Source organism: Coenobita brevimanus, chromosome 100 (assembly GCF_032717465.1).
Source record: "Coenobita brevimanus isolate Jiangsu-jjx chromosome 100, ASM3271746v2, whole genome shotgun sequence".
NCBI classification, from domain to species: Eukaryota; Metazoa; Arthropoda; class Malacostraca; order Decapoda; family Coenobitidae; genus Coenobita; species Coenobita brevimanus.
The window spans coordinates 9,745,263-9,771,892 of NC_137053.1; the positions used below are offsets into that span (position 1 = coordinate 9,745,263).

Sequence of the window (26,630 nt, forward strand, 5' to 3'; positions counted from 1 at the left end):
CACCCCTCTGCCCACCCTCACTCGTCTGCTTTACTCTCCCTCACCCTCCTACTTCCCCTTCCGTTATTTACCTCCTTTCTGATCCCTTCACTCACGACCTTTTCCTTCCCCACCGACAGAATTTAATCTCCCTTGCCCATGTTCAATACTCTCCCCACCCACCTACTTTACCTTCCCCCATCAGCGTAATTTAATCATCCCCACCCTTCTACATTATTCTCGCCCACCCACCTATAATACCTTCCTCACCCACGTATTTTACCCTCCCCCTCCAACCTACTTTACTCTCCCCCACGCGTATACATTACCCTCCGTCACCCATATACTTAACCCTCCCTCATCCGTCTACCTTACTCTCCCCACCCACCCTTATTACCCTAGTCCTCATCCGTCTATTTCACTCCCCTTCAACCAACTACTTGTTCTCATGGTTTTTACGATTTCATGAGAACGTCTCCCTAGAACCCAACACTGTCTAGGGTTAGAAACAGACAACTTGCTGATCATTTCGAGTGTATTGAGGTAGTCATTAAAGTGCTTCAATCTCCTTCAATTGTCCCACCTCATCTATCTGTCCCTCACACTCTCCATGTTTCTTTCCCAATTCCTCTAACATCTCCCCTCCACACTGTTCATCCTTGCCTTATCTCTGCTTAGTCTCCACCTCACTCTGGTCCCCACTTCTCCAGCAACAAATGAATCAGCAAAGACATACACTTCGCTTCCTGGCAGTCCGTCACTTGGCTAATGACCTTCATTTGTCCGTCCTTTTGAATACTTGAAAGTCGCCCTTCCGTGAGGCAGTGTTATTAAGTCAACAAGCGTTATATACTGATCAAAACTTTCTTCATTATGCATGGTCTGTTGCAAATGACAGTCATTTATACATCTCCATGTATTACTCCTCTCCCATATGCAACCTCTCTGTTGTCTACTCGTCGAGCAGGAATCCAGATGTCTAATACTAATACTACAGTTCATTGCGGTTGACGACGGCAAAACTCCGCCACGCCTATCACAACGCGTCGGTCGAAGCCACCTTTTCCCATGTGTTTCTCCCGCCACCACTTCAGTCTTCTGGAAGTATAAGTAAACTCCGACAGCAACCACGAAGCTTAGTATTCATCACTGCTTACGTTGCAAGGCAAACAGGCCAGGTGCCCCCTTCCCTCCCCGTTAGGCCAAGCGACACCCGCCTGTTTACCTTACCTACGCCTCACCCCTGCCTTGTAATCATCCCGTAATTAAGGTATCTTATAGGCTCGGCAAAATTTTCTGTGTCGAGTTTATAAAATAGCGGGGGTAATAAGGTTAGTCTACACCTGCCTAGGTATTTTGTTGCGGGCGTAACTTTAGGCTCGGGGATAAACACTACCTCGCGTGTTTGGAGGGGTGGAGAAATTGGGGGAGCAAGAGGAAGGAAGGAGGGAGGGAAGTGTGGAGAGAAGAAATGAAGGAAAGAGTCAGTGAGGGAGAGAAGAGAGAAGAAAGTTCACCCGTTGGAGGGAGAGACATGTATGGTGGGAAGAAGGAAGCAAGGAGTGAAAAAGGGAGAAAGAGGGGACAGCATTCTGAGGAAGGAAAAGAATGAGGGCAGTTTGGAAATGGGAGAGGAACCGAGAAGGAATGACGGACTTGCGGAGAAAGGAAAGAGGATGCAGTGAACGGAAGAAGGAAAGAGTAAGGGAGAAAGAAAGAGAGGAGAGCACTCGAAGAAAAAATGGATTGAGTGAGGGTAGCTGAAGTATAAATCGGGGACAAAGAGGGAGAGGGGAGGAATGGAAGTGGGGGCGAAGGAAAGGGGAAAGAGAAAGGGAGGGAAGGAAGAAAGAGACGGTATAATAAAGAGACAAGAGGAGAGAAATAGAATCAGGAAAGAAATTGAGGGTATAATAAAATTGGGGAGGGAGAGTGAAAGAAGTGTGGACGAAGCGGGGGAGGGATGAAGGAAGGAGTGGAGGAATGAAGTGGAGAAAGGGAAGAAACGGAGGTGTATTTCTTGGGCGGAAAAGATTGAGGGTGGTAAAGACAGCAGGGGAAGGAGAGACTGAAAGAAAAGTGTGATTCAGGGGAAAAAAAAAAAAAAAAAAAGAGAAAAATAAAAGAATGTGGAGGAAGGACTGAAAGAGTCAGGGTGATGGAGACACTAGATAGATACATAGAGAGAGAGAGAGAGAGAGAGAGAGAGAGAGAGAGAGACCAGGAGGGAAGGGGGAGATGGACTTTCTTACGGGAAGGAAAGAAAAAGACAAAACTATATGGGAGACGAAGCATGAAAAATATCAAAATTTACAGTAACAATTCTGAAGACATAAACGTAACCCTCAAACCGGTGAGAATCTAACCCTGTTTCCAAGTACACTGCTCACACACCACCTCTACGTCATTTAGGGTAGAGGACATGAAGAGATGGGGTAAGGAAAAAGAAAGGAAGGTTGGAAAAATGTAGGTGTCAGAGAGAGTGTGTAGGAGTCATTGGCATTCACTGACATGTTCTTCTCACCACACCTTCTGTACCGTACCTGCATCTCTCCCTACATCTGATCCATCCTCACACCGCCATTCCTCCCATCTCCTTCCCAGCTTCTCCAGTGTTTCCAACTTTCCCTCCCTCTTAACTGTCTTTACTCTTCTCCTGTGCTGTCTCAAATTTCCGTTTTCCCAGTCTTCCTCCCCTGCACCTTCCTTCCACCCCATTTCTCTCATCTATTTCCTATCTTCCCCAGTACTTCAAGCTCTACCTCCCTCTCAGCTCTCTACTTTCTCCTCCCATGCTGTCTCTACTTCCCCTCTTCCGGGTCTCCCTTCCTTGCATATTCCTTTCTTCCCTTTTCCCATCCCCATCCTTCCGTCTTTCCTCTGCTCTTAATTAATTTTCTGCTGTCTCTTCTCCTTCTCCCTCACTGTCATCCCTACACTTTCTTAAAGTCCTACTTTATTTCATATCCCACTTCCCTTTGTCATCACTCCCTTCTCCTATCAATCCTCTCCATCTCTCTCTGTCATTCGACCCTCTCAACTTTCTGATACCACTTCACCCTCCCAGTCTCTCTCTCATTCCCATAGCCGTTCTTACACCTCTTCTCAGTCTTTCCTTACACACTACTACTTTTCTCAATTCCCAGTATGACCTCTTCTCCTCTCAACAATTCTTTCACTTTCGTTACCGTTATATTCCTTGCCCTCCTTCGGATTTTCGTACACTCGTTTCCCTCTGTCATCCATCTACCACTTCCTTCATCCTTGAACTCCTCCATTCGCTAATCTGAACCCTCTCTCCCTCCTTCACCTCTCCCTTCCTGTCCCTGTTGCACCATCACCCCGGATGACAAGGCACACAATCAAGCATTTACGTACATAACACTAACAGATACCCGTGTGTGTGTGTGTGTGTGTGTGTGTGTGTGTGTGGTGGTGGGGTACCTCTTCCTCCCCTGTCCCTCGTCATAATCATAGCCTCGTCTGACCTGGGCTACAAGTATACCCTGAAAGTATACACATCGCTTGTGATTTGTGACTGTCAGGAATACGGTTAATTCTGGATTATAAAGATTTAGAATGTGTTTGTAATTAGGGGGCCTGCAGGAGCGAGGACGGTATATGAAACAGCAATGGGAAGAAGAAAACGGATAAGATACGGATAAAGAAAGGGAAGAACACTTACGTGATGCAAAATGACAAAGGAATGAATAACACGGACGGAGTGCAAAATATTGGTCGAAAGCGCACCGGTAGCAAACACAATAGCATTGCGAGAAAGAACGTGTGCAGAATTTGGAATTATAGTGGGAAGGAACAAGGACAGTTTACAGAATAACAATGAAAGGATGAGCAGGAGACAAGAGAAAAGAAATTGATATAATCTACAAGAGAATGGAAATGCGCCAATATAGAGAGAAGAGCTGGGGAAGACAAACGGACACAGAACACAGAAAGAGATGCTGCAATAAAGAGCAGAACAAAAAAAAAAAATAGGTGTAGAAGTAGAGAGATGGGAAAATAATGGGAAGCAAACAGTTGTGGCAAGCAGAGATAGGTAAGTGTAAGAGAGAAGATTAATAAGGTAAATGGGCAATGCAATGGATGATTTGAAAAGTTAAATGGCAACAGACCTAATGTTTCTTTCGAGGTTGTCTATTAAAGTTACAATATGATTCCGCTTTTTTTTCTTTGCAGTGAAAGCAAAAAACAGGTAGAACAGCAAATAGTTCAAGTGGTATTACCACTAAAAGATGAACGCTATAAAATATGAGCAGAATGTCGCGAACAGTTATTATGGAAGACTGGCTACAATAGTAATTTAGTCCACTGTAAATATGAAAATGAGGATGCCCATCATTCTGGTGCTATTAATATATGTAAATGACCACCTACGGACTGCAATCTGCAGCAAGAAATTACCCCGACTATGAAATATAATCTCGTGTCCTATAAATGTTAGGGAGAAGGTGAGGGCAAAATTGGCATTATTAAAATTCTAACTGGGAACTGCAGTCTAAGTAATTATCAAGTAAATGGAACATAATCTGTTAAACTGTAAAATGAAATGAAACATCGATAATTCTACCATTATTAGTATCTGTAAATGCTTAAATTGTGACTAATATGTATGTAATTATTCAGGGAAAAAAGTTATTATGTAATATTAACCTCGAGTGCATCTGAGCAAGGTAACATATTTCGTAAATGCTCGAAGACATGGAAGGACGGAAGGAAAAACGGACGAAATATGAAGAAAGAAAAGGAAGACCTTATCAGACTACAAACGCCACGAACATGAAAGTAGTTTTTCTAAGCAAGTGATCCTTGAAAGAAAAACTGCGCGCATTAAATACGAAATGTAGGCTAGAAACGGATACCGCCAGAATTAATCTGTATGATATATTTCAGACAGTAAAAACGGTCGAGTGATGTATGAGCAAACGGAAGGCGAAGCAGCAGGAAATCTAACACTCAAAAGATTTAGTTGGGACCCTCCCCCATCTTCGTCTTGATAGCTTCGATATCTTATCTGTCACGTTCTCTCGTCTTCCTCTCAGTTATTTTACTTCGTAATCGCCAATTTCCTCTTATTTTATCTTCTGTATGCTTATGCATTTCCTTTCATATTCTCTTTCTCATTCTGTTTTATCTCTTTTCCTATTTCTTCTCTGTATACGATTTTCTCCCGTCTTCTTTTGCATAGTCTCTCTCTCTCTCTCTCTCTCTCTCTCTCTCTCTCTCTCTCTCTCTGACCACTTCTTTTCTAGTATTCCCAAGATGTCTTTCTAGTTTCCTTCTCACCATTATTTCCTTATCCCCCTCTCTCTCCATTCTCGCAGAGCTTTGTAATTCTCCTTGTTGTTATTGTTCCTTACACAGTTCTCTCACCTTTCCCTCACTTTCTTTTCATCCATATGGTCTCCCATTCATCATCCCGTCTTTTGCTACCCGTGCACGTCCCATTCATCATCTCCTTTGTTGCTCCTTTTCATCTCAACCTTTTATCTCATTTTTTTTTTTACTTGTTTTTCGCTCTTTACCCTATTTCTCTTTTTCCATTATTATTCTTTTGTTTTTGTTTTCCCTCATTCACTTTATCGTCTCCTCTCTCCTTTACCCATGACCAACACTTTCCTGTTTCACACTCTCTCTCCCCCATACACCAATCCTCATTTCTTTGATCCTACCTCGCCTTGCCTTCGTACATATCTTTTTGACCCCTCCCTCTCCTATCCCCTCTCCATCTTTACCTTCTCCCCTTTTTCCTTCATTACTCTACATTATATTCTCTGTCATCATTTCCTTTCTTGCCTCTTTACTCTTTCGCTTCGTTTCTCTCTTTCTTGCTTCTACCCCCTCATTCCTTTTCCTTCCTGCACCCAAACCCTCTTCTTACTACCCTGCCTTCTTTCTAGGATTCCTTTTTTCCCCGCTCTTCCTCCTATCCTTCATTTTTCCTAAACAAGGACAGTCGAGATATTTCCCTCCTGAGGGAGACAAGAGGGAACTGATTTTGAAATACAGTAGTTGATGAGTTCAATAAGTTACCATTTTTCCATGCAAGGAAGAAGGAACCAAAGCACAAGAGCCCGCACGATTATTCCCTCCAATGAAAAACAAAAACCAGAAAACAGAGAACCAGATTCAAGATCCGTTCATATCGAGATGCCTGGACACACTGCGTTAGAAAGCCTGGAGATCATAGGCAATAGTAAATACAGTCGGAGAGAAACAGTTCCAGAGTTGACCTGTCGCATACCTGAAGGACTGGGAGCAAAAGTTAACAACTGCATTAGAGAGTTGGACAGAAAAGGGATGAGAGTTTTCTGCCAGACGAGTGTTACGTGACCACCGTAGTGGTGGAGTGTTGCAAGCACAGTTCAATAGTGCAGTGAAGCCAACTCAGAAGAGAATCTGAATAGCTGGCTATATTGTGATACAGATGGAGTGTTTTAGATATAGAACTCGTCACAATCACTGAACCATTCAAATCAGAATTACTTCCATTTTTGTCGAAGTTCCAGTACAATGGCACTGTGTACATAGTGTTCTTTGGCCTCCCATCCACTCAAAAAATGAAAGTAAGATTTTTAATAATCTTAAATCGGTTTTTGCTATTTCTTCTAATTTTTTCCTTGTACTTTGAACTGAAAAACAAAGTAGGCGCAGGAGAGACTCGTTTGCCATCCTTATCAGTATTCTCATAAGTTGTTAAGCTAGTATAGTCATATTTTTAGACAGGAACTGCCTCAAATGGGCCAACGAGCTAAATGCAGCAATCCCCCTTTCATATATCCTTCTTTAATCCCCATTTCTCTCTCTCTCTCTCTCTCTCTCTCTCTCTCTCTCTCTCTCTCTCTCTCTCTCTCTTCAATCTTCCTTCGTTTATTCCAACATTTTTGGCCAGACCGGCACCCAAGCTATCCTTGTTACCACCACCTCCACAGCAGGCGGAATGAAATATTAGACAACAACGTAACTAATAGACTCTTAAGTACAGTATGACAGCACTGCTTTCCTTTGTGTATTGTACGTACCCCAATGTGCAATCCATATTGTGATGAATCTCTCTCTCTCTCTCTCAACTTTCATTTGTTCTTTTCCTTTCACTCGTCCAACTTTTTACAATTTTACAGAAATTTTTGTTCTTTACGTCTTTATACAACATTTTATCATTTCATTTGTTATTTCCTTTCTCGATCTTCTGTCGCGCTGAGTTCTCATTGGCTGTCATCTGCTTTACCTCTTTTTTGCTCACTTTTTACGTTCGTCATTCTCCATTTATCATCTTTTCTCTTGATACTATTATCCCCTTCTCTTTTCCATTCTCCCTCGCCTTCTTAGCTTCATGTTTCCCTCTGGACTTGTTTCTCATCCTTTCCATGCTGATGCAGGCAGGCAACGTGGAACTGTGATATAAGGTGTACTGGTTTCCATCCATAAATGTATTGGCTTTCCAGCAGAGAAATCAAATACCTCCTCATACTGTATGTGAGTACGTTGTCTTGAGCTACATGAGATATTGAGATATTCTACGTTCTTTAAGTGCAGATGTTGGGCATGTTAAGTTATTATGTGATATGTGAGTAATCAAGTGTGTGTGTTGGGAGGGGGGAGATGACACTATCTTTAAGCGGCTGAAACATGATCTTTATCCTAAGTGTAGATTCTTGTGCATAAAAACACAAACTGGACTTACCACATCATGTTCCTCCTCTTTCAGTCACCTTCACATTTTACTCGGTTATCTTTCCAGTCCCCCTCTTCCTTTTCTTATCGCTCACTTCTTCACCTATATTTTTTTCATTTCACGTCCCCACTTTTTCTTTTTTCCTCGGCTCCTTATCTTGTTTTTTCCATCCTCTGTTTTGTACATACCCTTCTTACCCTCTCCTTTCGTCATGTTCTTTTGATCGCACATTGTTTTCACTCCGATATTGCTCATCCACTCATTACTCCCACCACTCTCTCTCTCTCTCTCTCTCTCTCTCTCTCTCTCTCTCTCTCTCTCTCAGGCGTGTACATGAAAGGCTGCCCACATCAGCATGCAGATTTTGATTTTGGACTGTGTGCGTGAAGGCAGCGGGAAGGCATCTGGGTGGCCATGAGGGTGTGTGAGAGGTTGTGTGAGTGCGTGTAAGGATGTGTTAATGGGTACGAGGGTGAGTGTGTGGAAACATAGAAGGTTGGTTGAGTGGTTGATGTGCGGGTGTATGGGTGTATGTGTGAGTGTATTTTATTTTTTATGTGACCGACTCTGAGCATAGGCTTCACAGCCTGCTTTCAAGGCCCAGTAGTCCTCCTACGTACCGCACACCTCTACATGTCACCACTTTGGCGCTAACACCCACCGTCCATATTGAATACATGCTAGGGCTGTCTCATACAGGACTGGTGTATTGGTATTAGCGGGGGTATTTTTATGACATGTCGGCGGGCCTTCTGGTAGATCAGTAAAGTCTGATTTTTATGAAATTCAAATCCTTAAACTGTTCCCTGCCACAGCGGGATTTGAACCCGGGTCCGTCAGGACTGCAGGCCAACTCTCTACCGATTGAGCCACCTCCTGCCCGGAAGAGTGTGTTTCCTTTTCTACTACCTCATTTAGCAATTGAGGACCACACACACGATGAAGATGAATGGACATGGCGAAGTTGGCTCAACTTCCTGAGTGAGAAATGCAGATTATTTCAATTAGGTCTCTCTCTACTTTGCCTGTTTATTTTCAGTATATACGTCACTCATTCAAGCATCGACCTATGTATATGTTTCGCTGCTTACATTCATCAGTTTGTCTGCCTGCCTGTATCTTCATTACGCCTTTGATTGTTTTCCAGTATTTTTTCGTGAACATTCTTCAAAATCGCAGGTGCCCACTGAGTGTGTAGGCTGGGCTTTAGACCTGTTGTACACGCTGGTATTAGTCCCTCTGAGTGCTCCTTCTTGTTGTTTATTAAATTACAACGTGTTTGAAAATTTCCTGTAATAATGGAATTACTGTATTCTGGCATGTCAGTCAGTGTTGCGTTATCTGTAGGTAGCACTACATCGAGTGAGTGGATGGTGGACACCCCGACTTACTCTTTAAACCGTTACTCGCAGTCCTTCATTTATGCAACAGGTCAACTCTGGAACTGTCTCCCTCTGTCTGTGTTTCCTGCTTCCTATGAGCTCCAGTCTTTCAAACGCAGTGTGTCCAGGCATCTCGAAATGATCAGATCTTGAATTTGGCTCTCTCTTGTATTTTGTTTTTCTCTTGGAGGGAACAATAATTGCGGGCTCGCGGCCTTTGGTTCCTTCTTCTTCTCATTAAAAAAAAAAAAAAACATTACTTAGTATATCCAAGTGTTTCATTTTACACCTTGTTCACTATTCAAGTGCAGTTTCGTATTCAAGTTTACCAGTAATATGGAACTGTTTCTTAACATTGCCATCATATGTTAACCTTAAACTTGCCGTACCGGTATGTACCTTATCACACCATATTCAGACATTTGGTTTTGCACATCATACCCAGGTCTTTCATATTTGCCACTGTCTCATTTCCCAACATCCGTTACACAGTATTGTTACTGGCGATGCCCATCCCTAATCTTGGCCCGGGCGTGGCGTGTGAAGCCTACCTCTGACAGTGACCGATCAATTTTGGGAGAACGTCTCTGCCAAGGCCACTTATCTGGGTTTTGACCTTGAGATGTTGTTTTCTTATCTCGGTTAGCCTTAGCTCAAGTTACCATCATTGCTGACACAGCTCAGACACGGTTTGAAGAATGGCGTATCAGAAGTGATAAAGGTAAACCAGCACTGAATTACAAGGGGGGAATGTAGGTGGAGCCCAACCTAGGCGTGGAGGTCTGCCCTATAGAATGTACCAGACAAACCCCAGCTTGTGACCATCCTCTTGAAGAGATTACTGGGAAAGGATATGATGGTACTGGTCAGATTGGTCAGTCGAAGAGAGGCGTGGCTACTAGGGTATATCAAGAGAGCTAGATGAGGAGCACCTCACTTCCATTTCATATCCAGCCTCAACCAAGTCACACTCTTTACTTTGGTGATATAGTGTAAGAAGTGCTCCAAGACATGAAGTCATAATTAAACCTGTACATAGCAGCCTAGTAACGTAAGTGTTCCCATTTATTAATCTATTACATGAAGAGTGTGACTGATCTTGTCTGAGTAGGTTTTAAGTGATTCTAATTAGGTTAGAAGCATCCCGCTGTGCGCATGTTTAGTACTGAATATAAAAGAAACTACTTCTGTGATGTACTGTGTAGAGACCTAGTAAATAATATAAGACATAGTTGCTTAAATGTTATTGGCTTTGATTTGACCCTCAGACTCAGATATATCCCTGCACAGTTTGTAACAATATTCTGTCCAACATTGTTATCGACGATTACGTATCCTTCACGATGGCCTCTTGTATGAAGTTATATTCTCTACCCTACCTCATTTCCATCTTTGTATTTAGTTACTGTACTCGGCAGAAACTCATTGCCAATCATTTTTCCACATTCAACATTGTGTTTTTTCTTGGAGGGAACAATTTGCCGGCTCCTGGCCTTTGCTTCCTTCTTCCTTGCATAAAGAAAAATATATACAGTATATACAGTTCTTGCTGATTTGACACTGACAGTCAGTGCTCAGCTGTATTCACTCTTTGGAAGTACCAGCTCATATGGGGTGATATTCGACAGCAACTCACATTCGAAACTCAGTCACACTCTGCTCCAAGTGGTATTAGAAATTCATATTTTCAACACACACCCATAATTCATAATCAACATTTACCCATATCTGATGCAGCATAATATTCGAAGTTTCTTTTTATCTTAACTTGTATGCCATTTCGCAATACATATCCATGCTGGTCATGCATAGTCGAAAGACTCATTGCGAAAGTGGATGTATGTGGAATAACTGAAACAAAATGGAGAGGTGAAAGTGTGAGAGAATGGGAGTATGGATGGGGTATATGTGCAGGAGTAGGTGAGAATGAGAGGGCGAAGGAAGGAGTGTGTATAGTTGTGAGTAAAAGATGGAAGAAGAGCATAAGACAGTATGGATCAGTTGGGTCAAGGATTGTGTGGGTAAAGTTGAAAGTTGGAATACAAATGTGGGCGATTGTGTGTGTGTATGCGCCAACGCAAGATCGTGCTAGAAGAGTGAGAGAAGAGTTCTGGACAAATGTGGAAGTGTGCATGGAAAAGTTTGGAAGGAATGAGAGAGTGTTTTTGATTGGTGATATGAATGGTAAAGTTGGTAATGTGAAGGTGGATGGAATAGTTGGTGAGTGGGGTGTGCCTGCTGAGATAGATGAGAATGGGAGTGCGTTAGTGGACATTTATGCTGGGAGGGGGTTGGTGATAGCCAATACCCTCTTCAGGCATAAAATGATCCACAGGTATACATGGCGAGTGATGAGAAGGGTGGGTGGTGAACTGAATGAAAGGAAGGCAATGATTGATTATGTGTGTGTGGATGAAAGGATGCGAAGATGTGTAAAGGATGCAAGAGTGTATAGAGGTTGGGGAGTGGACTTTCTGACCACTACTTGGTGGTGGCCAGAATTAGGATGCAAGTAAGATGGAGGAATAGAAGAAGGGAAAGACGAGAGGAAGGAGTAGTTGCAAGGAGAGTGGAAAGGTTACAAGAGGATGAGAAAAAGGCAGAGTATAAGAGAGAAGTGGAGGAACGATTGGGCAAATATGAATTGGAGCAGATGGGAGACGTGGAAGGTATGTGTAAGATATTTACAGAAGAAATATGTGCAGCATGTGATGTGGTGTGTGGAAGGAAGAGAAGACGGAGGGGGTGCAAGGAACAGCGTGGTGGACTGAAGAGGTGAAACAGGCTGTGGCACAAAAGAAGAAAGCATACAATGAATGGATGAGAAATAGGGGCGTGGAAGAAGTTGAGAGGCGGAAGAGAGAGTTATATGTGGAAGGAAGAGAGAGGTGAAAAGATTAGTAAGAGAGAGTAAGAAGAGAGTGGATGAGGAATTTGGAAGGAATTTGAGTGTAAAATGGAGGGACTGTAAGAAAATGTTCTGGAGAGAAGTGAAAAGAGTAAGACAGGGTGGAAGTGAAGTTAGCAGGGGAGTGAAAGATAAAAATGGTAGATTACTAGTGGAGAAGGGAGAAAAAGTGAGCAGATGGAGAGAACACTTTAAGGAATTGTTGAACGTAGAGGATGGAAGTAATGCGAGTATAAGTGGCTGGGGAATGGCTGGGAGAAGGAGGGAGGTGAGAAGACAGGAAGAAATCAGTAGGATAGAAGTTGTGGAAGTAATGAAGAAAGTTAAATCGGGGAAAGCCCCAGGAATTGATGGAGTGTGTGGTGAAATGCTGAAGCATGGGGGAGGGATCGTAGTAGAATGGATGTGGAAGATGTGCAGATTGGCCTGGGAGGAAGGTAGAGTCCCGGAGGATTGGAAGTCAGGTATAATTATTCCCTTGTACAAAGGAAAAGGGGAAAAAGAAGTGTGTGGTAATCATAGGGGCATTTGTCTTCTTAGTATAATAGGAAAAGTGTATGGTAGGATACTTATAGACAGAGTTAGAGAAAGAACAGAGAAATTAGTTGGAGAAGAACAGGGAGGCTTTAGGAAGGGAAGAGGTTGTGTAGATCAGATATTCATTCTTAGATCTTTAGTGGAAAAGTTTCTAGAGAAGGGAAAGAAGTTGTATGCGGCTTTCATGGATTTGGAGAAAGCATATGACAGGGTGGATAGACAAGGATTGTGGAAAGTGTTAAGAATATATGGAGTAGATGGGAAGTTGTTGAATGCTGTGAAGAGTATGTACGATGGTGCGAAGGCTGCAGTGCGTGTGGATGGTGAACTAAGTGAATTTTTCTCTTTGAAAGTTGGTTTGAAACAGGGATGTGTCATGTCTCCATGGTTGTTCAATCTGTACATGGATGGGGTAATAAAAGAGGTACAAGGTAGGGTAGTGGATGTTGGAGTGGCCCTGGTGAGAGAGGATAGTGTTTGGAAACTCCCTGTACTGTTGTTTGCAGATGATACTGTGTTGTTGAGTGAAGACGAAGGGGAGCTGCAAGGCTTGGTGGATGAGTTTGAGAGAGTGTGTAAGAAACGGAACCTAAAGGTGAATGTAGGGAAGAGTAAAGTGATGGTCTTTGAGAGAGGTGAAGTCAGTGAATGTACAGCGAGGTTGGATGGTGAGGAATTGGAAAATGTGAGTACGTTTAAGTATTTGGGTAGTGTGATGAGTAAGGATGGAGGTTTGGAGGGTAAAGTGCTTGAAAGGGTACAGCAGGGAAGAAAGGTTGCTGGTTCCTTGAAAGCAGTGATAAGAAACAGGGAAGTGAGCATGGAAGTGAAAAAGTTACTACATGACAGTATTGTGATACCAACTCTAACGTACGGAAGTGAAGCTTGGACATTGTTGGAAAGACACAAGTCAAGAGTGAGAGCAGTGGAAATGAGTTATTTAAGAGGAGCCTGTGGAGTCACGTGGAGAGACAGGCTGACGAATGAGGATATAAAGGAGCGTTGTGGTGTGGATGTGGATGTGATAGGAAGCGTTATGAAGAACACACTGAGGTGGTTTGGCCATGTGGAGAGGATGGAGGGTGAAAGACTGACGAAGAGAGTGTATGTGACTGAGATGGAGGGGGGAAGAGGGAGGGGGAGGCCGAGGATGAGATGGAGGGATGGGGTGGAGAGGTATATGAGAGAGGGGGGTGTGAGTTGGGAGCAGGGCAGTGAAATGGCGGGGGACAGGGCGACTTGGAGGCGATTTGTTTGTGGCCACCCCAAACGGGATTGAGGCGTCAGGCAATAGATAGATAGATAGATTATTTATCGTTACTATAATTTGACACTTAAAATACTCTGTTGTTACTGTTATTATGAAGGTCCTCATATACAACATCTTAATGGTCTATGCGAAAATGATACTATTTTTCGACACACTTATATTCCATTTTTGCATATAATGATTATGTCGAGAAGCTGATGAAATCAAATTGTTATAGAGGACCATCATGGTGGCAATGTGGAGTGCATTGCTGAGACTCATATGGGTGAGAAGCAACTTTAGTCACTCAAAATCTGGTAAAGTTACCTGTAGGTCTGATTTGCAGTAAGGTAAACTAAATATAATTATTTAATTAGTTGAAGTTTTAAGAGCTGCTAAGCTGAACTGGCTTCAACTGAACTGAGTTAAATTTAGTTTTCATCAGGTTATGATAGGTCAGAACATGAAAGGTTAAATATATTTAAGAAAATTTAGTTTGGGCAGAGGTGTCAAACTGGTGGCCCGCGGGCCACATGTGGCCCTCGAAGAGGAAAAGAGTGGCCTGCAATGACTTCAGAGAATATGAGAAATAAAGAATGGAGAATCCCATTAAATTTGTCATATGATCAAGTGAACAAATATTACAGCACTGTTAGGAAATATTTATTGATAATGTGATTGATAAAAACACCATTTGAATATTTTTTTGGTGAACAAATATGTCACAACATTTTTAATAATTATCAACAACTTGAAGCAGCAGCAAATGCCACTGCGAAGGTTAGAAGGCGTAATGAACTTCCCCGAACGTTTGAATAGGTCGTGGGTTTGCTGTATTATATATTATACCGGTATTATTTTCATTCAACAAGTTTCCAATTTTAGATTACAAATTTAAAATCTGCAGACACTTTAAACTAATTCTGTGTCGTACAGTGTGCAAATATAGTTCAATAATCTGATGGAAATCTGGAAACGGTATTTCCTATTATGATAAATTTGAACGAAGTGCAAAACGTAAACACAATGGTCTAGGCTCCCAAGGACACACGTACAATAATTTTGGGTGAGTTGATGCTTGCTTAACCCGTGTTTTCCTATTGTTACCTACATTTATTTGAGGTCAGTGGTTATTTTAGCCTCTAGTGAATGGGGATAAAAGTAGTTAGGGTAGTTATCAGTTGAAATTGATAATACGGGGTGTTGATTGTCACAAAATTACATGTGATAAAACCGTTAGGTAGGCTGGGACCTCAGACGATCAACAGAACTGAAGTGTGGCCCTTGGGAAGGACTGAGTTTGACTCCACTGGGTTTGGGTAAATAAACTTAGTTGGATTTGGCGTGCATTAAGACTGGATAGGGTATCAGTGGGTTTACATTGCGACAGACTAGATTAGAATAGACTTAGACTGTGTTAAAGATGAGTGGGTAATGTTACAGAGATGGAGAATATTGCCATACAATAAAACAGTGACCTGAGTGTGTGTCGTGGTCATAATGATAATTTTGGGCTTTGGATAGACTGAACATTCAGCTGCACTGACTAGAATTTATGTGGGCACCTCCTACCTTTTCTATAAGTTTTGCACTTCTTCAGTTATGATATTATGTATAATTATCCCAGAAATTTATGGCGTTATATATATATATATATATATATATATATATATATATATATATATATATATATATATATATATATATGTGTGTGTGTGTGTGTGTGTGTGTGTGTGTTTTTTATGCGAGGAAGAAGGAACCAAAGGCCATGAGCCCGCAGTAACAGTTCCCTCCAAGAGAAAAACAATATACAATATAGAGCCAAATTCAAGATCCGATCATTTTGAGATGCCTGGACACACTGCGTTTGAAAGACTGGAGATCATAGGCAGCAGGAAATACAGACAGAGGGAGACAGTTCCAGAGCTGACCTGTTGCATAAATGAAAGACTGGGAGTAACGGTTAACTCTTGCATTAGAGAGTTGGACAGAAAAAGGATGAGAGTTTGCTGCCAGACGGGTGCTACGCGCCCGTCGTAGAGGTGGAGGAATGCAAGCAGACAGTTCAGAGGAGCAGTGACCATTAAAGTAGCGATAGAAAAGAGATAAAGATGCAACAGTGCGGCGAAGAGACAGAGGTTGAAGGGAGTCAGTAAGAGGAGGAGAGTTAATGAGACGAAAAGCCTTTGACTCCACCCTATTGAGAAGAGCTGTATGTGGGGAGCCACCCCACACATGAGAGTTGTACTCCACACAGGGGCGGATAAAACCCCTGTATAGAGTCAACAATTGCGCAGGGGTAAAGAAAGAGCGGAGTCGGCTTAGCACACCCAATCTCTTGGAAGCAGATTTTACAAGAGATGTAATATGATCTTTCCAAGATAAGTCCCGAGTAAATGAAACCCCAAGCAAGTTCAAGGATGATGCAGGATTAAGCTGAATATTATTAAACATTAGTGGGTATACCTGTGGAAGATTTTGTCGGGTTGATAGGTGTAAGAACTGAGTCTTAGATGCATTAAAGACAACCATATTATTTTTACCCCAGTGTGTGTGTGTGTGTGTGTGTGTGTGTGTGTGTGTGTGTGTGTGTGTGTGTGTGTGTGTGACAGCTGTCTGCAAATTTTCACTCACAGTAGAAGATGAAACCACAAACTGAAACGTCGAAATTATTTACGATGACTGGATCGATTTATTCGGGAACTGAAAGAAATGAATGAATGAATGAATAGCTTATAGGAAAATTAGATCACAACAAGCTTCAATTGACAGTAAATTGGATTTCATGATGACTCTTACATTGACCTATAAATACACAAATGCCCTCTGAAATATTAATTATTCTCTTCAGCCTGATAACGTATATTGTGTTGAATTCTTTCGGTCTACATACCCAGTCTGCTTTCACTTCAGCTGATATGCATTTTAGTACTGGCAGCAGAACGGGTAAAATTAATGTGAGAAATAACCAGTATATGACGATTTAAAACAATCAAAATAAAGACTGATTAAAGCCTCCCAGTATGCCTAACGGAATGCAGAAAGGTATTTACACATTGACATACTTCTTTGCAAATTTCCATGTGGACATACTTATACATGGGTTCATATTTTTTTGTTTTGTTTTATATGGTTTGAACACTGATCCAGTAACCCCTTTCTCCAAACAAAAGTCTTTAAAAACGCTTCTAGGGATATTTGCCTTAGGGACATTGATGAAAAAACGAGGAAATGGAACCAAACTGAGAAGTTTTGAAAAGAGAAGAAAGAACTACCATAGTGTGGAGAACTAATACAGTAATTGTGATATTTATGAAACACTTCTGTGAAGAACCTAGGTGTTTGATCGTACTTTTTTTTTTATTTTTAGTTACAGCATTCTATAAGACTTAAAAAAAAAAATGATCTGGAGAAACCGTATTTTGAGCTGATTGTATATTAGCATTATTAGCACATGAACTCGTCCCTAGCTGCAGTTCCTAAGCGTCATCTCCCCACCCAGCTGTATTCTCCCATGAACCAAATTTTACCCCATAACCCATTCCCCTTCATGGACCTATTCTCCCTTTTTGGACCAGTTTATCCCATCGACCTATTTCCTACTTAGACCTATTTCCTCAATGGAAATACCATACACCTAGGATTTATCTATTCCCTATGTATCAGTTTTCTTCCATAAGGTTGTTTTGTGCAAGGACCCATTTTCCATTCATTAGCCAATTTTCCTAACAAATGACCTTTGTTTCACATGGATATATTTTCTCCCTGTACACTAGGAAACCATTTACTATGCTGGGTGGTAACCATGTAACCAAGTTTTGGAGCCTGGTGGTTTAGTGGGTAATTATTGCGCTCCAATCGGATTGAGCCGGTGAAGGTTTATATCCAAGGGATGGTTGGGGTTTATTGCTCATGTAATGCCACTCAGGGATGAGTGAGGCCAGTCACTTTCATCTTAAATGTCAGGACCAACTTCCTAGCCCAGGGCTCCTATGCTTCTCATGGGGCAACATAGGATTAGATGATGGATGGATGGATGGACTTAATTTCCTCGTGAACCTATTTTATTCCAGAATATATATTTGCCATTGAACCCATTTTCCCCATGTTCCTGTTCTCACCAATTAACCAGTTTTTCCGTCAATCACGCACGTTCCCATGGGCATATTTTCTCCATGGACACAGTATCTCCATGGATGTAATTTTCTCTTGAACATAATTCTTCCCACTTTTTCCTATTAGAACTGTGTTTTCACTTGGGCCCATTCCCTTAAAGATGTAACCACCTTGGACTTATTTTTCCCTCATGGACCTATTCCAGCAATAAATCTATTTGCACCATGGGCCTATTCGTCAGTGGCTCTGTCCACCCACCAACTAACCCATATGTGTACCCACTCACCAAGTGTGGAAAGTCCCCTACCTTGCCCTTCAGGAAGTCACACATCCACCCATCTTCCCATCCATGCACAAAACCCATCTACCCACAAAGCCTACCCACACAACCCACCTGTCTTACCCATCATTCTCATCCTGCCCATGCACCCACCCATCCCCATTCCGTCCCACCAACCCACCTGCCCCATCTTGCCCGTCTTAACCACCCATCCCACCCTTTTCCAACCCACTCAGCCCACTCACTTACTCTGCAGGTTCTGTCCACTCAAAACCATCACTCCACCCACCCTGCCTGTCCACCCACTCAACCTTGCTCATCCATCCCACCTACTCTGCCAGCCTCTTTTCGCCCGCTCCCTCCTGTCCATCCAACCACCAACCCAAGCCACTCATCTGCTCACATACCTCCCACTGAGCCACTAACCTTGGACCACCGCTAGAATTAACATCACGTCTTTAACTACTTCACCCCGTTGACGTATCTTTTCTATTATTCTTGCAGTCGCTTGACGATATTAATTCACTTTGGATAAAGTTTTCGAATAGGGGGAGGTGCTTAATATTCCTTTGCTGTTATCGGTAATTTAAAATAAATAAAACCATAATATGCTAACCCGAGTAAGAAAACAGTCACTATAATGAAGGATTTAATACTAAAGCAGACTGCAGGAATGAATATACTGATGGCTGACAATGGGCCAGGTGATGCTTCCTCCCACAATCTCTCATCCACTTTTCTCTCAGTACCCTTTTTCATATTCCCCTCCCTTTCACCCTCCCCACGCTTTTTTAGATCTCGTTTTCTTTCCACACCCATTCTCATCTTCCGTATCCTGTTAAACACTCTCGCACCCCATTCCTTTCAGCACTCTCCCTCGCCTCCACTCATGACTCTAACATTTTCTTCACACACTCCCCCACTTCTTTCCTCTTCACGCCCTCCCTCACCTCTCCATTTTTTTATCCACACCTTAACCTGCCGTTGTCTCTGCCACAGCTTGGACGTGCGGGAGGGAGAGGGTCGGCAGGAGAGAGTGGACTCCTCAGTTAAGGACAGGCTGAGGTCGGATCCTCGCGGCACCAGACTGACCTTGGACCCAGCGGAGGGGTCGGACTCTGGTACCTACAGGTGCAGAGTCGATTTCCACATCTCACCCACCAAATCCTCGATAGTCACCCTTACCATCTACGGTAAGTCCGGGAAAGAGCTTGTGTGAAGTTACGGGTAACGGTGAAGAATGGAAATAAGAAATAACCATGCCTCTGTTCTGACTGTTAGGGCCGGACGTTGGATGGGAAGTTGCGAGAACGAAAAGTAGGATAGCATTCAACAATTTTTAAAAATGGGAAAAAAGAATATGTATGGAAGAAACTGTAACAATATGGATGAAGAGGAGCAGCATGCTGACAGAAAAAAAGAAAGTGAAGATACAAACATTAGAGAAAAAGGAAAACATACTTTGGCTGTAAAGGAACATAGGGGATTAGGCCATCGTTCAAAGAAAAAAAAAAAGGCTTCATGAAACTGTAAGTGCAGAAAATAAAAAGAAGAAAGTACCATGGTGTCAAATTAAAATATACACAAAATATTACAAGCAAGCATGCTAAGTAAAGAAACGAAACAAAATAAGTGAGGAACAGTCGATGACATAAGTATGAGAGGATTTAGTACTCTTGAAAAAGAGAGAGAGAGAGAGAGAGAGAGAGAGAGAGAGAGAGAGAGAGAGAGAGAGAGAGAGAGAGAGAATACTGCACCGGTCGTTATCTTGATTTGTAGTGTGGCGCGGAAGACGGGAGAGGTTGAAGTTTATCATAAAGGTGACTGATATGAGTGAAAAACATTTCTCGTGAAATAGTCTGCTGAGTGTTTGGGAAATATACTAGAAAATTGTTTTAGAAGAAATAATACTGGTGTCGGTAATATTTAGTGAATAATTAACGGGCTGGCTTTTGGAATGGTGAATAATTTGTGGATCATATGTTGGCATAAGGCAGGTGGTGAAGGAAGCATGTGAAAAGGACTGCAAAATATTTAGGTATATCGGAAAGTGGAGACAGTATTTATCAGTATTCAGATACGGCTAATAAATTCCGTTATGTAAGCACGATGAGGATGTAAACTTGAAGAGTTTTATGATGGTAACGAAGCTTGAGAAAGAGCAGATGCATGTGTGAGTGGTTCAGAACCATTATATGAGAGGTCACGGCGAGTACGGGGAGACAGGTGTGTAGAGAACGGGGAGACAGGTGTGTAGTTGGTGATTATGATGAAAGATAGAAAATTACTAGTATAAATCTGGCTCGTGCAGACGCAGTGTGGCTTCCTAATAGTGACGGGAATCTTTTTACAAAGGATCTGGTGTTATGATTATTAGCGACTAGGTCTGAGGGTAAATATACAAATGAGCAAAACAGTGCTGAGAGTGAAGTTAACTCACAGTCTTGTGTGTTCGTAAATGGAAAGAGACGGAAGGTTTGTCTGTCTAGTGTCTACAGTCAGTTGCTTTGATTTTGGAGGGGGTAGCCATAAGCAAATCGTCTCCATGTAGCCGTCTTCCGCCATCAGACTGCCCTCCCTCCCCATCACACCATTCTCATTCATACACCATTCAACCTCATCCCTTCACCTCGTCCTCGGGGTGCTAAGGCTGACAGGAAAAGAAAATTGATTCGTGAATTGGGAACGGTATTGATCAGAGGGTAGAAAATATTGTGTTTGGATGTTGTGGTCACAGCAAGGGATGTTAATCGAACAGAGAAAAGGGAATATATGAATGAGTTTGAATGTAGGAAGAGCGTGTAACGTCATGAAAAAAAGGTGGACGGATAAAGCAAATGAAGGCGTGAGTGAGGTGAAGAACTTCAGATAAAAAATGAATGACAAAGATGGATGTATGATATATGAATGGAAATGCGCTTGGGAAAGGTTTCATCCCTTTCTTCAGGGGACAGAATGGCTTTATGTCACAGCCATGTGAAAAATATGTTCTTCTATGAATCGTTTGGCATGCTTGGTAGAGCCAAGAATTTTAAAAGTTTGTTGTGTGAATATTTGCGTGACCCATATTACTTGGTAGTTTTTACGCTTTATCTTAGTTTTGTGCACACTTGTACTTTCTTCTGGATCCTTTCCACCTCATGTATTTTCGAGTAGCAGGATGGCAACCATGGTGATAGTTATGATAATCATGATGCGATGATGATGATAATGATGGTGATGAGATACAGTTTTTTTTTAGTCCACAACAGTCCACCTATCAGGATGTTTCACAAATATTTTCAGCACGAATACGTCATGTTTGATTTGCAGCTATTATCGCCAGGTTTTATCGAACTTACGAACAGGTTCTCGTACAAGGGATGGAAACACTTTTATTATTATCTTTTCTTCAAGTTGAAAGTTAATGTCCTTGTGCCTCCTATGCTCAAACAGTTTTATTATACTCGCGCTCACGAAGCGAGGGCATTTATTATCTTTTACTCGACCTGCGTGTATGTCTGTGTGCGTGCGTAGGGAAGTGGTGTTTGTTTGTGCATTTGTGTGTGTGTGTGTGTGTGTGTGTGTGTGTGTGTGTGTGTGTGTGTGTGTGTGTGTGTGTGTGTAATTCCAAAAGTTTTCGTCAGATTTTGCCCAGGATGGTCAAGTGGTTCAGGGTCAAACAAAAAGTAAACCCATTGCTTTTTTAAAGCAAATAGGTCAAAGGTCCAGGTCAAAGGGATATGTAAAAATCTGAACTAGCTAGATAAACCTAAGCAGTTTTTAGTCAAGTTTGTATCAAATTTGGTGGAAGAGTAGAGAATGAGTCATGACTGAAGGGATTCGACTTTGAGAAGAATCAGTCAGATGGCAGAGTTACATAACAAGATCAAAGATCGATCCGTGTGTATGTGTGTAAACAAAATAACTGGAACTCTTTTGGTTTTATTTTAACGAAAGCCGTTGGATGGGCTGAGGCTTAGCCAATGAGTTGACCACTTTTTTTTTTTTTTTTTTTTTTACAAGGCCGTATGAGAAGGTCGACTTAATTAGATTTCATCACATTTAGACCAAACGTTATGGAAGACAGCGGTACAGAGTACAAGAGTAAAGGATCTGGTTTTGAGAACAGTCAGTAAAATTCCATTTTTATAGGGAAAGGTGGCTAATAAGACCAGTTGTCACGATCAACTCATTCAGTCTTGAACAAGTTTTTATCAGACCTGGTGGAAAGGTTAAGGGTCTGGCAAGGATTAAATAATTCTATTTTGAGAGCATTCGGTTGAGGGTCAAGGTTACAGGGAAAAGTCAAATAATTTGCCGTTAGACCAACTGGTGGGTAGGGGTTTTGCACTCTCCGAGTGCTCTTGTTTCTGACATTAAGAAAAATTTCTTTTACTGCAGGGGATAAGTCAGCTATTGTACAATAATGGCCCGTCTTTTGATGTCAGTACACATCCCAACACACACTCTTCAACTTTTCTCAGTCAGGCCTTCTGTCGGTATACTTTACAGAATTTTTTTCCACCTAACTTTCAGAATACTTCATACCATCCTTCCACCGCACTTTCTGTGCAACACATTATCCTTCCTCTTCACATTTTAGGCTGTACTGTACAGTACATCATACTGTCCTTCATCCTCACTATGTATACATTATGTCATCCTTACATCTCACTTTCAGTATACTTATCATCTTCATTCCTTCTCTCTACAAATCCTCCTTCCTTCTCAATGTTATTGTACTTCTTGCCTTTCTATCACCTTCATTTTGATAAGAAATTCGTCTTCTTTCATCTAATTATTGATTCATTTCTTATCTTCATTCAGTATGCTACTCGTCATCCTTCCAGCTGATTTTCGGTATGTATATTACTCATCTCCTCCCATCTCATTATCGGTATTCTGTTCCTCTTCCCTCCATCTGTATTCTGCCTTCCATCCATTTCAATATTACACATTCATTAAGCCAGTCTCTTATTTACCTTCTTCCCACCAACCACTGTGCACATTTTTACGTCTTTTTAAAACTCGGATCATTGGTTTCAGATATTCATATTCTCTTGCATCACCAGATAAGCCAATATGCAATTTTTTATGCATAGTTTTTCCTTCCTAGAAATTAAACACGCTCCGGATAATATCCTTCTAAAATCCTGGTTCTTTTGGTGATCTCTTGTCTTGATAAAGGAAAAAAAAAATGTGGTCCAGGAGAGAGAGAGAGAGAGAGAGAGAGAGAGAATGGTGGGGAAGAAGCCAATTAGAACGAAACGTGAATGGAAACAGGAAAATAAAAGGAAAATAAACAAGAAAGTAAAAACATATAAAGGAGAGATAAATGAGGGAAAAAATTACAGTAAAAAAAAAAAAAAAGATGTTGAACTAGAGGACCCCCCAGAGGGGGAGAATCCATCAGCAGCGAACCGATACTTATCTAGCCCGGCTCGGAATATGACCTTGACCTTGACCTACTTTCACCAATTTCGAACTCGTAGATTTGTTTCCCTACAATACACCAGTAATTCTATTATGATATCTTGAACGGTTTTTGAAGGTATCGTGGTAACAGACACATAGACCTTGACCTACTTTCATCAATATCGAACTCTTAGATTTTCATCCCTACTATACATAGTTTTTTTTTTTTTTTCATTAAAAAAAATTTTGTGATGATATCTTGAGCGGTTGCGAAGTTATCGTGGTAACAGACACACAGACCTTGACCTGCTTTCACCATTTTCGAACATGTAGGAGATTTTCATTCCTGCTACACACATGTAAAATTTTATGATTATATCTTGAGCGGTTGCGAAGTTATCGTGGTAACAGACACAGACCTTGACCTACTTTTCGCCAATTTCGAACTCGTGATCGATTTTTCCCCCTACTACATACCCGTAAAATTTTGTGAATTTTGTGATGATATTTTGAGCGGTTGCGAATATATCGTACTAACTGAAACACAGACAGACGGAAAGACGGACAGACAAAATTAAAACAATACCAGCTTCTCTATCGCGGCTGGTAATCAATGAGTGAGGAGAGGGAGGAAGCAAGCAAGGAAAAACTGAGGGGAAGGGAAGATGTAGGGAGGGAGATGAGACAAAGGAGAAAAGGAGGATGGGAAGGAGGGGTGTAATAAGCGAGGTAGGGAGCGATGGAGGGAGGGAATGACGGATGGAAACATGGATGAGGGAAAGATGAATGGAATAGCGATGAGGGAAAGATGGATGGAAAGAGGAATGAAGGAAAGGTACATGGAAGGAGGGATGAGGGAAAGATGGATGGAAGGAGGGATGAGGGAAAAGTGGAAAGAAGGAGGGATGAGGAAAAGGTGGACGGAAGGAGGGATGAGGGAAAGATGGATGATAGGAGGGATGGGAGCAAGATGGATGGAAGGAGGGATGAGAAGAGGAAAGAGAGAGAGAAGGTTAGTTTATGAGTCAAGAAGTGATGGAGGAAGGGAGGGAAGTTGGAGTGGGCGAGGAAAATGGGGCGTGTGGAAGGGAATATGGAAGGGATATGAACATGGGAAAAGGAAATGGGAAGTGAGAGAGAGAAATGAGGCGTTCGGGATGGAAATCTGATGTGAGGGAGAGAACTGGAGGGTGTAGGAATTGGGGAGTGACGGAGAGAATGAGAGAGTAGGAAGGATGATTGTAGCGTGGGGGGGAAGGAGAGAGTGAGGCAGAGGAAAAGAAAACGAGATTGTGTGAGGGAAGTGGCGAGTGTGGGAAAGAAATAGGGAGAGTGGGACAGAAGTGGGGACTGAAGAAGGGAAGTCGGGAATGAAGAAAGAGGGGGGGAGGTAGCAGGGTGTGAGAGACTTCGAGTGAGCAAGAAAGAGTAGGTCAAAAATATAGACTCGGAGAGAAAAGGTATTAGGTACCTGGGTCACATCAAGCTCACAAAAAACTCGTTTCAGTAATATCGTAGTAATGAAATATGAGTTATTAAATAGGGAAAAAAGTTAATAAAAGCACACACACACACACACACACACACACACACACACACACACACACACACACACACACACACACACACACACACACACACACACACACACACACCTCACAAGCAAATAATCAAACACAGAATTAAACACAAGCACAAGCAAACCTAAAGATACACAAAGTTCTGTGATACACAGATTCGCCAACACCCGCAACTCGAGCGACAAAATAAAGTTGAAAACATGTGAAAATAAGTATAGAAAAAAAGACCTGGGCAGAGAAAGATGAAGTGGCGTGTCAGAGTTTTTAAAAGTTTTAAGAGTTGAAATGAATAAACTTTTGAAAAGGCATGAGGCAGAGGAGTCAGAATTTGCACTTCACAGAAAAAAAAAAAATAATAATAATAACTAGAATGGCACTCAGTAGAGCGCATTCTTCCGCCAAGGCCCAACATGCAGTTCCTTTTAATTCAGTCAAGTCTAATCCAATATGGAAAAAGACTACCTCCCTATGAAAGCATATTTAAATTCACTAGATTCGGAACTTTGTAGAGATCCCGCCCAAAATGTACATTCATAGATACCATCCATCCATGCATCCATCATCCAGTCCTACATTGCCCCATGAGGAGCGTAGGAGCCCGGGGCTAGGCATTCGGTCCCGACATTTAAGATGAGAGTGACCAGCCTCACTCATCCCTGAGTGGCATTACATGAGCAATCAACCCCAACCATCCCTTGGATATAAACCTTCACCGGCTCAATCCAATTGGAGCGCAATAATTACCCACCAAACCACGAGGCACCAAAATCTGGTTATATGGTTACCACCCAGCGTAGTAAATGGTTTCCTAGTGTACAGGAAACCATTTGGCTTGTGACTCATTGTAGAGTCACCCACAGGCAGAAGGAAGAGGAAAGAATGAAGGAAAGAAAGACTGAAGAGGGAGTGTAAAGTCACCCGTAGGCAGAAGGACAAGGAAAGAATTAAGGAAAGAAAGACAGAAGAGGATGGAAGGAAAGGAGGATGGAGGAGAGGAAACCAACATCCTAAATATGACTCAGTTTATTCATCAAGATGCATGCAATATTCTCAGAAAAAGTTTACGAAAATGTCGAAAAACGCCCCATCTCGCAATGCTGAAGAAAGTTAAAAAAAAAAAAAAAAATCCTGGATCCGCACCTTAATACGGATCCGCACCAAAATTTAATGGAGTCTATTCTGGGCCAAGGCCCACTCTTCTACCAAGTTTCTTGGAAATCCGTCCAATAGTCTTTGTGTAATCTTGCTCACAAACCAACTAACAAACAAAAAAAAGGGCAGGGGTGAAAACATAACTTCCTTGGCGAAGGTAATTATAGTAATAATAATAATAATAATAATAATAAAATAAAGATAATAATCATAATAATAATAATAATAATAATAATAAAACGATGACTGCAGTACTTGTCGTTGATGATCTCTCTCTCTCTCTCTCTCTCTCTCTCTGTCAGTCTGTCTGTCTGTCTGTCTGTCTGTCTGTCTCTCTCTCTCTCTCTCTCTCTCTCT

The 26,630-nt window shown here is 41.9% G+C and overlaps 1 protein-coding gene across 1 annotated transcript in view; it reads left to right on the forward strand.

The window, feature by feature from the left end:
• LOC145414518 (synaptogenesis protein syg-2-like) overlaps nt 1-26,630 on the forward strand; it is a 476,991-nt gene that overhangs the window by 262,773 nt on the left and 187,588 nt on the right. Inside the window, exon 3 of the mRNA XM_080284041.1 lies at nt 19,144-19,337. Within this exon, the coding sequence (XP_080140167.1) occupies nt 19,144-19,337 (194 nt within the window). The remainder of the gene's footprint in view (nt 1-19,143; nt 19,338-26,630) is intronic.